The sequence below is a fragment of the Rutidosis leptorrhynchoides genome, chromosome 11, assembly GCF_046630445.1.
Source record: "Rutidosis leptorrhynchoides isolate AG116_Rl617_1_P2 chromosome 11, CSIRO_AGI_Rlap_v1, whole genome shotgun sequence".
Taxonomy (NCBI): Eukaryota; Viridiplantae; Streptophyta; class Magnoliopsida; order Asterales; family Asteraceae; genus Rutidosis; species Rutidosis leptorrhynchoides.
Genome location: NC_092343.1, coordinates 226,840,902 through 226,852,704, shown reverse-complemented (window position 1 = coordinate 226,852,704; position 11,803 = coordinate 226,840,902). Strand labels below are relative to the sequence as shown.

Here is an 11,803-nt window from a genome sequence, read left to right as displayed (position 1 = left end):
ATGTTGCTGAAGCTGGTACGTTGTGCACCATATTTTCCAAATTGATTTCTCGAGCGCAAAGTTCGTTGACTCCTTGTATTACTTCGGGATGATTGTCGATCGGAACGAGCGGATGAATAAGGTTTAGAATTGTGGATAGAATATAATCGTGGCGAGATATTCGAGAAATGAGGGTGAAAATGGTGTTTCGGACTGGGTCGTAGGTAAGTGCTTCAGGTTCATCATCAAGAGGTGAATTCGGTTAATGGAAAGGATCACCTTTTTTTGTCTCCAATGATTAAGTAGACTACGAACCCATCAGATGAATTGGGGATGGATGATTGGTTAATTCATTCTGGTGACGCTGCTTTCGAAGCTTAGGGTGAACATCCATGTCGGAATAGCTGTCGGAACCCAAGGAATTTGAACTAGTAACGAGTTCCATTTCGTACTTTCGAATAAAGAATTTTTCAATATGAAATGATTTCCGGCTATCGGATGATATTCTAATTACATAGAATGTCTATATAGAGCAAAAGATTTCATAGATTACAGAGGAATTTACGGCATATGTCAGGTAAGTCTACAGTAACAGATGCACAAGATATGAATTATCAGATACGCTAAGATATGAATTTTGTCTATACACTATTCATGTAATCAATGCAGTAAGATGTGTTTAGACTAAGAGTGATAAGCAAGTGATTCCCTAAGAATGAATAGCAGGCAATTTTCTAAGAATGATAAGCAGATACTTTTCGACACAAAATGATAAGCAAAACTTTTGACATGCAGACACAGTCGAAGTCCAGACTCACTAATGCATCTAAACAACTATCAGTTAGACACACTAATGCAAGACCTGGTTCGCTAAGACCACCGCTCTGATACCACATGTAAAGACCCATCTTAATCCATAAGAACGAATACAATAACATTTGGTTACATCGCGAGGTAATTGACCTCTCTATGATACATTTTATAAACATTGCATTCGTTTTTAAAAGACAAACTTTCATTACATCGAATGTTGACGGCATGCATACCATTTCATAATATATCCAACTATAATTGAGTTAATAATAATCTTGATGAACTCAACGACTCGAATGCGACGTCTTTCGAAATATGTCATGAATGACTCCACGTAATATATCTAAAATGAGCAAATGCACAACGGAAGATTTCTTTCATACCTGAGAATAAACATGCTTTAAAGTGTCAACCAAAAGGTTAGTGAGTTCATTAGTTTAACATAAATAATCATTTCCATCATTTTAATAGACCACAAGAATTTCATTTCCAGTTCTCAAAAATAAACGTCCCATGCATAGAGACAAAAATCATTCATATGGATTGCACACCTGGTAACCGACATTAACTAGATGCATATAAGCATATCCCCTATAATTCCGGGAAATCCTTTGGACATGATAAAACAACATCGAAGTACTAAAGCATCCGGTACTTTGGATGGGGTTCGTTAGGCCCAATAGATCTATCTTTAGGATTCGCGTCAATTAGTGGACTGGTTTACTAATTCTTAGGTTACCAAGTAAAAAGGGGCATATTCTGCTTCGATCATTCAACCATATAATGTAGTTTCGATTACTTGTGTCTATTTCGTAAAACATTTATAAAAGCAGCGCATGTATTCTCAGTCCCAAAAATATATATTGCAAAAGCATTTAAAAAGGGAGCAAATGAAACTCACTGTACAATATTTTGTAGTAAAAATATTCATATGACGATATTGAACAATGCAGGGTTGGCCTCGGATTCACGAACCTATATCAAGTATATATATTAACACATATATTTGTAATCGGACAAATTCACATATAATTATTAGTGACATAGATTATATGTTTCATATATATATATATATATATATATATATATATATATATATATATATATATATATATATATATATATATATATATATAACTTATTATAATGTAATCAGATTAATATTTATTTTATATATGTGTTTTTATTACATATAATATTTTTAAATATATTTATATACTAAGTGTAATTTAGTTATTATTATAGTTATCATAAATATAGTATGTAATATATTTTTTATATATAAATTTCTTTTGTTTGTAAAATCAATAATTGCAATAGTACTTAAAATAGAGATAATAATACTAATAATAATAAAAATCATAATTTTTATAAAAATGATATGATAATAATAATAATGATAATAATATTAATATTAATACTAATGTTATTAATAATAATAACAAAAAAAATTTATTAATCATTTTAATACTAATGATAATAATATTAATTGTATGAATGATACTAATAATTATATTTTTTAATATTCGTAATAACCTAATAGCAATAATAATTAGTAATAACAATAATAATAATAATAATAATAATGAGTAATAAGTAAACTACCTCAAAGAAGTAGCCCTTAAAAAAATGTCCAAGTCCGGGTTTGAACTCGTGACGTCCCGCTAACCCGATAACAAACCAAACCACTCCCCCATTCCAGTTTTTCTGAAATTATATGAACCTAATATCTATTTAACCCATATTTCCTAATTCTAATTTCTTCTTCTTCATCATCTATTATCATCATCATTATCATTCATGATACTTATATCATTGTCCTTATACAACATACTTTCCATCATCATTCACCCTCACAATCATCTCAAGCATGAATCATAATTATTATCATAACATTGTCACGATCTTTCATCACCAACACTATCTTAACTATTATCACATACCTTAATCATCCCCATTTTTATCATCCTAATCGTTATTATTATTACTCACATTACCAGGATCATACCATCATCAAACGTCTATACTCATTGTTATTATCTCGATAACTATCACTAACTAATTATCATCTTTACCATGAACATTAAGATATGAAGATTAAGATATGAACATTAAGATAATCGTTATTTATTATCATCACATCCCACCAACAAACATCTATTATTAGTGTCATCTTTTTCTTCCACTACTTAATCTGGTAAACCCCACCACTTACTGTCATTGCACATTACTTTTTGGTCACACATGCATTATGTGCATCGAGTTATAGGGAGTATACTCTTTTGTAGGCCCATTAATAGTTTTTTTTTTTTAAGAAATTGTTGGTGTTATATGTTAACAGAAGAAACAGACATGAGTAAGTTGCAAGGAAAGTTGCAACATTCGCTATTTAACTTATTTTCATTGTTATCAATCCTTACGTACCCATTTACACCTTTGTCACTGTCGTAACAGTGAGATATTGCAGTAACTACGAAATAACATTGATAGTTCAGTTCATCGTGCCATGGCAACCCTCTTTCTTTTGTTACTGTAACAGGTCGTGTTTGCATCGAACAAGGGGGCAGAAGCAGCATGGTGTTGTGCAAAAAGAAAGAAAAGATAAAGAATATGGTTTGGTTTCGTTTTGTGATCGTAACAAACAAGAACAAACTGTAGTTTTTATCGATAATATTAAAGAATGGAAGTAGTAGATTGATGGTGGTTGTGATGGTTGTAGGGTTTGAAAGGTGGTGGTTTTGCTGTATGCTCGAAAAAATAAAATGGTGGTTATGGTGATTTAACAAAACAGAAAAACGATTAGGTTCTTACATGGTGATGATCTCGATGGGTGGTGATGATTGCATTACTCCGGAGACCAAAACGATGAACGGCGGACTCGAACAAAGAACTTGAGATAGGTCTCTAGTAATCTCTTGTTGTTAATGAGATATTTCAATCAACGAGGCTTCGGTTTTTGTTTAGGAACGCGTTTGTAAATCTCGGATTTGATTGAATATCATAAAATGAAAAAAAAATGAATTGTTGAGCAGAGGTTGAATACAAGTGTTGTATGTATCAAATGTATCATGTATATGGGAATTTTTTTATTATTTGAAGAAGATATGAAATATATTCCGAGATTGAATATAATTCAGAAATGTTTAAGTGATTTTGTGAATTTGAGTTGTCTTGAAAATTAATGTTTAGGAATTTGTGAGGTGAATTGTGTTAAGAAAACCGCCTATATGTGTAGATTAAAAGTCAGTGGGTAATTGATTTCACAAGCAAGTGGGGAATGATAGATAACGTGCATGTATGTGTAGATATTTCATGGGATTAGACAAAATAAACAACAGTAACCTCAATATTTTCCAAACATAGTAATACCTGTAACTATGAATTAAACAGATTAAGCAGCCATCAATTTAACTCTTGTACCGACGGTTTTTAATACAAAGAGTATATCGTGCTCCGTTGTTAATTAGTGGTGGATAAAAAGTCTTCGAAAAAATCCTAAATTTTTATATTAATTATCTTTATTTATTTTAGTCGTTATGGTATAAAATTCGGTCATTAACTATTAAACAAAAATTACATTAATTATTAACTCCCAATCCCAAGTAAAATATAAAAAGTTTTAAAATTTAACAAATAGCTCCTAAATACATTTTTATTACGCCTATAATTTATAAAGCCCATTTTCGGATCATCGTTTATTTTTAAAATAATATAAGTTTGAATTTAACTTGCTTGATATCAATCGGAACTTCAAACACGTATTACAATCATTTAATATTTATTTTTAATATATTTTATATATGTATATATACATATATATATATATATATATATATATATATATATATATATATATATATATATATTAATAATAATATCATATTTTATATTATTTTTTAATTTTTACATAGTTAATTAAAGCATATAATATTTTAAATTATACTTCAAATATTCACATATCTATACATATAAAATATATATGTATCTATCTATAAATTGTTGTTCGTGAATCGTCGGAGATAGTCGAAGGGTATTTGCATATATGAAACAGTTCAAAAATTTTGAGACTCAACCCAACAGACTTTTCTTATCGTGTCAAAATCATATAAAGATTAAATTTAAATTTGGTTGAAAATTTCCGAGTCGTCACAATTTTAAGATATTGGACACATATAGATCTTAAGTATACTAATATAGTATCAAAATCAAGGTTAGCCATATAATCTTCATTAAGTGATTTAACACTCTAGATCTAGCTTTTACACCATGAAAGTTCTTGATTTTAACTGGAAATGATGAATAGATTAAGTTAGCTAGTTATACCTTGATGTAATCTACTTCTAATGCTTCAAGAAAGTGATCAAATGATAGATTATAATCTGTATATGAGAGTGAAGAAGTGTTGAGAGAGAGTGGAGAATGAAGAAATGGAAGAATGGGAGGTAGAAGTAAGCTTATATAGAGGTGGTGGTGGTGATGTGGTGTGGGACGTGGCACAAGGAGAAGAAAAGGGGGAGGTGACTCATCTTGGATCATTAATGAAAGGCATGATGAGCTTAGTTAGGAAGTATTAGTGAAGATATTTTGATGATGCATGGGATGATGATGATGAATGACGATGGTGATGATGATTGATCATATACATAGCATTGTATATGTATATGTATATTTTATTAGCTAAAGGCTAAAAGCAGAAGTTACGCGAACTATAATCAAAAGGCTTGGAATATTCGCTGAAAATAAAGATAGCGGATCAGTTTCCGTGCTAATAAACAACTGTGGGTCATTCCGCTAAGTTTTCGTGGATAGTTAAGCAGTCCGCAGACCGCGGATATTTTGAATACTATAAATAGGGAGTTGGGCCTCTCATTTATAGGTTGTTGATTCTCTGCCATTTGCCTAGACCGTTGTGATTTTCACTTGTGACTTCGCCCAAGGAATTTGTACATTGAGTTAAGGTGAATCATGCTAATTAACAATCAAGACCGGGTCGAGGTGGTTGATCACTCGATTAAAAAGTGAAAGATGATCATCAGGGCCCAAAATAAAGTGAAAGACGATCATCGGGGCCCAAAATAATCATCAAACATCCCATCCTCCATCTTAATCTCATTGCACTCAATCCGTAATTAAGTAACTCATTAATTAGGGATTGATCAATTAACGCCATCCGTGGGACGCGTTTTAAGAATTAAACTCGAATTTTTTTGTTTTGTGCTATCAAATGATTAATTTGCCTGTTTAATTCTAATCGTGTGTTCTTTTGATGATTCACAAGTGAATACGTTTATAATCGGCAGTAAATTGCTTGATTAATTGAAGTAATGAGCAATATTGGGGTTGGTCGCGGCATTGTTGCCACAATGCAAGCAAATGCCCAAAAAAGGGGAAGAAAGCAAAAGTCTACAAAAATGTATCAAAATTGGCAATCTGCGCCGATAAGTTTTCCGCAAATGAAAATTGACGATTTCTCTGAAATTCCGATAGTAGTATCGTGCAAAATTGCGCAAACTGGAATCACAATCATGAAAGTTCATTTTGATAATGGCAGCAGTGTCGACATTGTCTATGAACAATGTTTTGTCCAACTGCCAGAGAGTATTAGAGCAAATTTACAATCAACCGCGGCCTCGCCAACTGGTTTTGTGGGGGAATCTTCATTGCCTATGGGCGTGTTGCCCTTAAATGTTGAGTTATTTGATGAAAATGATGACAGTTTAGTGCGGCGAGCGCGGCTAGAACTTTATGTTTTGCGGACTTCATCACGCTATAACATGCTGTTAGGTAGAACTGCCTTGGGTAAATTTGGAATTGTTCCATCTACAATTCATGGCATGATTAAATTCGCAGCACATAAAGGTGTCGCTACAATAAGTTCAATGAGCATCTTACCCATCTGTGCGGCTGTTAATGTAAAAAGTGCAGGGCAAGAAACTGTTGATGCCACGGATAACATGGTAATGATTAATCCTGCATATCCCGAACAAAAAATTAAAGTAGGGTGCAATGTTAGGGTGGATACTAGGATGCAAATTGTGCAGTTACTTGTGCAGTATATGGATATTTTTGCTTAGTGTGAAAATGATATGACTGGTGTTCCGCGTCATATTGCAGAACACAGACTTAATGTAAATCCAGCTTTAAAATCTGTAGTGCAGAAGCGTAGAGGCATGGCCCATGATCTCGTGAAGTGGCTATGCGAAGAGGTAACAAAATTACTGAGGGCAGAAATTTTACGCGAAGTTCAATACCAATCATGGATTGCGAATCCAGTTTTGGTGAAAAATCCTGATGGTTCATGGAGAATGTGTATTGATTTCAAGGATTTAAATAAAGCGTGCCCTAAGGATAACTATCCACTTCCAGAAATTGATTTGAAAGTAGAATCTTTGCATACTTTTCCATATAAATGTTATTTGGATACGGCAAGGGATTATCATCAGATCCCAATGGCTAAAGAAGATGCAGATAAAACTGCTTTTCATACGGGCAAAGGCATATTTTCTTGTATAATGATGCCTTTTGGTTTAATCAATGCGGGTACGACGTATCAACGTTTGATTGACACTGCGTTCGAAAAATAAATTGGGCGTAATCTTGAGGCTTATGTAGATGATTTAGTAATCAAAAGCACAACACAAGAGCGAATCATTGAAGATATACGTGAAACATTTAACACATTGCGAAGGATAAACATGAAGCTTAATCCTCTAAAGTGTAGTTTTGGTGAAACTAAAGGAATGTTTTTGGAATATCTTGTTACAGAACAACGTATTCAAGCTAATCCAAAGAAAATTGCGGCTATTGAAAATATGACAGCACCAAAAATGGTTAAGGAAGTGCAAAGTCTAACCAGAAAGTTAGCCGCATTAACGCGTTTCTTGTCTAAAGCTGCTGAAAGACAATTGTCGTTTTTCAAAACCTTAAAAGGCTGCTTGAAACAAAAAAGCTTTGTTTGGAAAAGCGAAGCAGAAATCGCGTTTCAAGAAATGAAGAAGTTGTTGAAAACTTTTCCTACGTTAACAACACCAATTAATGGCGAAATTCTTTACCTTTATATATCGGTGGCAAATGAACCTTTTTGCTCAGTTCTAGTGGCGGAAAGAGATAAAATACAAAAACCTGTATATTTTATCAGTAAAGCTCTTACAGGAAGTAAAATAAACTATGCTCCGATTGAAAAGTTTGTGTATGCGCTCATATTAACATCGTGAAGGTTAAGAAGATATTTTCAAGGGCATCCAGTGCACGTGTTAACTAATATGCTGATGAAGAAAATCTTAACAAAACTAGAGATATCTGGTAGACTCGCGTTGTGGGCAGTAGAGTTTGGTGCTTATCAAATTTCTTACCTTCCGCGCAGCACTGTAAAGGGCCAGGTTTTGGCGGATTATCTCGCTGAAATGACTGGGGAGTTGGAAGTGATTAATGAGCGAACAGCGTTAAAACCGGTAGTCGGTGAAACTTGGGATTTGTTTACTGATGGAGCTTCTTGTGCAGAGGGCGCAGGTGCGGGTTTGGTTTTGGCAAGCCCAGGTGGTGAAGAGCATACGTACGCATTGAGTTTTAATTTTGATGTGACAAATAATGAAGCGGAATATGAAGCGTTACTTGCTGGTTTAAATATTGCGCGAAAAATGAATATCACTAACTTGCGTACATTTACAGATTCGCAATTAGTAGCAAATCAGTTTAATGGCTCTTTCGAAGCACATGATTCTTCAATGTAGAAATATTTGCAGTTATTGAAAGAATTGGCAGAGCGGTTTGAGTATTTTGAACTCGTGCAAGTACCAAGAAGTCAAAATAAGAAGGCGGATGCTTTGAGTAAGTTGGCCGCTCTAACATTTTCGCACTTTCAAAAACAAGTTTGGGTTGAGGAGTTGCCAAGCAAGTCAATAGATAACGACTTAATGGTTGCGTCTGTTAAAGAAGAACAGCTAAATTGGATGGAACCAATCCTGCAATACATTCGTAGTGATATTTTGCCAAGTGATAAGCGCGAAGCTCGCTTAGTAAGAGAGCGAGCACCAATGTATATCATTCAAAATGATATTTTGTATCGCAAATCATACTGCGGTCCAATGATGCGATTTGTGGGCCTAATTGAAGCAGAAATGATAGTTGATGAAGTGCATAACGGTTCATGTGCACTACATTCAGGTTATAAAACTATTACGAAAAAAATTATGCGGATGGGTTACTTTTGGCCATTCCTATATCGCGATGTTGCAAAGATTGTTAAGCGTTGTAAAAGCTGTCAAAGACATGCTCTGCAGAATCGGATGCCATGGCATGATATGATTCCTGTTCATTCACCATGGCCATTTCACAAGTAGGCTATTGACATTGTAGGGCCATTTCCAGCAGGACCTGGCAATGTTAAGTTTTTGATTGTAGCAATTGACTATTTTACAAAATGGGTTGAAGCTAAGGCAATTCGCACTATCACTGGTGTGCAAGTGCGAAATTTTGTATGGAAATACATTGTTTGCAAATTTGGTATTCCGCGTGAGTTGGTTAGTGATAATGGTGCACAAATAGCGAAAGATCCTTTTAAGACATGGTGCACTGATTTAAATATAATATAAAAGTTTACATCAGTGGCACATCCACAGGCTAATGGCATATGCGAAGTAACCAACCGCGATATTGTAAGCGAAATTAAAAAGAGGTTATGCGAAAAGCGAACGGGTTGGGTAGATGAATTACCCAATGTGTTGTGAGCACATCGCACTACCTTCAAGAAAAGCAAAGGGGAAACACCTTTTAGTTTGGTATATGACTCTGAGGCAGTAATACCCGCAGAAATTCTTGTGCCAATGCATAGAGTTGCTAACTTCGAGGAAGAAGCAAACGATGATACATTGTGCGAAAATCAAAATTTCATCAAAGAGCGAAGGTTAATAGCTGCTATCAGAGAAGCAAATAATAAACAACAAATCGCCAAATATTATAGTAAAATGGTACGTGCTTTATCTTTTGATATAGGCGAGTGGATACTGTAAAATAACGATGCAAGTAGAGCAGAAAAGCTTGGCAAATTAGGACCTAATTGGGAGGGTCCTTATCAGGTTGTGGCAATTAATGCAACAGGTTCATATAACCTCGCAGATGTGGAAGGGCGAACTTTACATAATTCGTGGCATGCCGCTTTATTAAAGCGATATTATGTGTAATTCTGTGAAATTAATATGAAGGCCAAAAATGCATATGCATAAAGTGTGAAATTCATTGCAAGGCCTATACTTGATATTTTTTATATGTGTTTTTATTTTTAATTTTTTCAAGTCTTGATCACACTTGCACGAATTTCAAAAGTTGACACTTGTAAGAGTATGCAAAGAGTTTATTTGTGAAATGCCAAAAGTTTATGAAATGTTTTGTATCCTGTTTCATAGCGATGAGGTATTTCGCGATGTTTAAATAGCAAAGTGATGAAATTGCCCACTTTCGCAGAAAATAACTATTGCGAAAGGAACTTAAAATTCTAAGTATTTTATTTTGCCAATACTTAGATGCTTCGCAATGCTAATTGATTGCCTAAGGATCGATTTGGCGGACTTAGAAGATTCATAACGTATAAATATACACGCATACAGATTGTTTCGCAAAAGTACATACTTATTATGTGCACAATAATAAAAGTTGGAAATTGCAAAGGACAAGTCCGTGTTATGAATATTATGATGAAAGCGCTATATAAATAAAAGTACTTGCAAATATATATGGAAATGCGAAAATTTTATTAATAACAGCGCAGAGATAGCTGCGTGCTAGACATTACAATATAATCACAGCTTAGATAAATTGAGTTCGATGATGTCATTTGCAGTAGCATCATCCTGCTCGCTTATTGCTGATATTTGTGGGATTGGAATATCAGCTATGTTTTCTTTCGCAGTAGCAAATGCATCTCGAGCATCTGCTAGCGAGCAAACGCGATCTTCAATTGCTGATGGTAGTGGATTTGGTATGGTGCAATACGGAGTAATCTCATCCAAGAATTCCACTCTTTTGCGCAATCTCAGCGCAGCAGCATATGTTGAAAACTGAGCAGAAACAAGGTGCGAATTAAGCACTTTCCTGGCAAACTCTGGCAAATATTGGCGAAGCTTGGTGAATTCAAGCTTCGCAGAAGCCGTGGCAGCTAGAGCGTTGTCTCGCTCCGCAGTGGCCTTCGTATCCCCCTCCGTTAATGCACTAATAGTAGCTTGGAGGCTGTTTTCTTTTTCAGCTGCAGTTGAAACCTGCAGTTTTAAGTCATCCACCGCAGCTTTTGCTGCGGTGAGTTCATAAGAGAGGTCGACACAGCGCTTCTCGCTGTCCGTAGCCTTGGATTTCTCGGTGTTGTACTTTGCCTTTTCAGCCTCAAGAATGTTGAAAAACTGTTCTTGACGGCAAATCATACCATACGCAGAATTGAAGCACACGTAGAAATTCTGCACAAAACTATTATGCGCATCAAGCGCAGAAAGCTTTGAAAATTCGCGGCGAAGTTCGCCTGGGATGGCCAACTTCATTTGTTGGCACCGATCTAGTGCTGCAGTAGAAGAGGCATAAGTATATCCCGATAAACCGTCGATTCTCATCCAATAAGAGTCGGGTGGGGTGCGGAACAGCTCTGTGATCTAGTCAAGCGTGTTTGGGCTCGCCAAAAAGGGGTTACTAGTGGAACCGCCTGCAAAAACATGTAAATTATAAGATACGCAGAAAAATGCGAGCATTAATTATGCGATAATGTTCAAGGCTTACCCGTTTGCTGATCCCCTTCATAATTCGATATAATCGGATTATCATAAAGAGTGGTGTCAGTTTGCTTTAATTTTTTACTTTGTGATTGTGGCGGCGTCTGGTAGGGTCGTTTAGTGGAGCTTGGGTTCGTAAGGGGAGATTTGGAGGTCAAATCGACGATTGAAATCGTTTGCTTCTCTTTTGACGCCGACGATTTAGACTCAGGGATTTTTAATAGCTTCGTGATCAAGGTTTTTGGGTTAGCCTTGGAATCCAC

The 11,803-nt window shown here is 34.9% G+C and overlaps 1 protein-coding gene across 1 annotated transcript; it reads left to right on the top strand.

Moving 5' to 3' along the window:
• Positions 1–8,054: 8,054 nt before the first annotated feature.
• LOC139875429 (uncharacterized) lies at positions 8,055–9,971 on the top strand. The gene is made up of 6 exons (XM_071862766.1): positions 8,055–8,471; positions 8,535–8,955; positions 9,148–9,311; positions 9,411–9,491; positions 9,585–9,758; positions 9,867–9,971. Exons 1-6 carry the CDS (start codon positions 8,055–8,057, stop codon positions 9,969–9,971), a joined length of 1,362 nt encoding a protein of 453 aa, XP_071718867.1.
• The last annotated feature ends 1,832 nt before the right edge of the window (positions 9,972–11,803 follow it).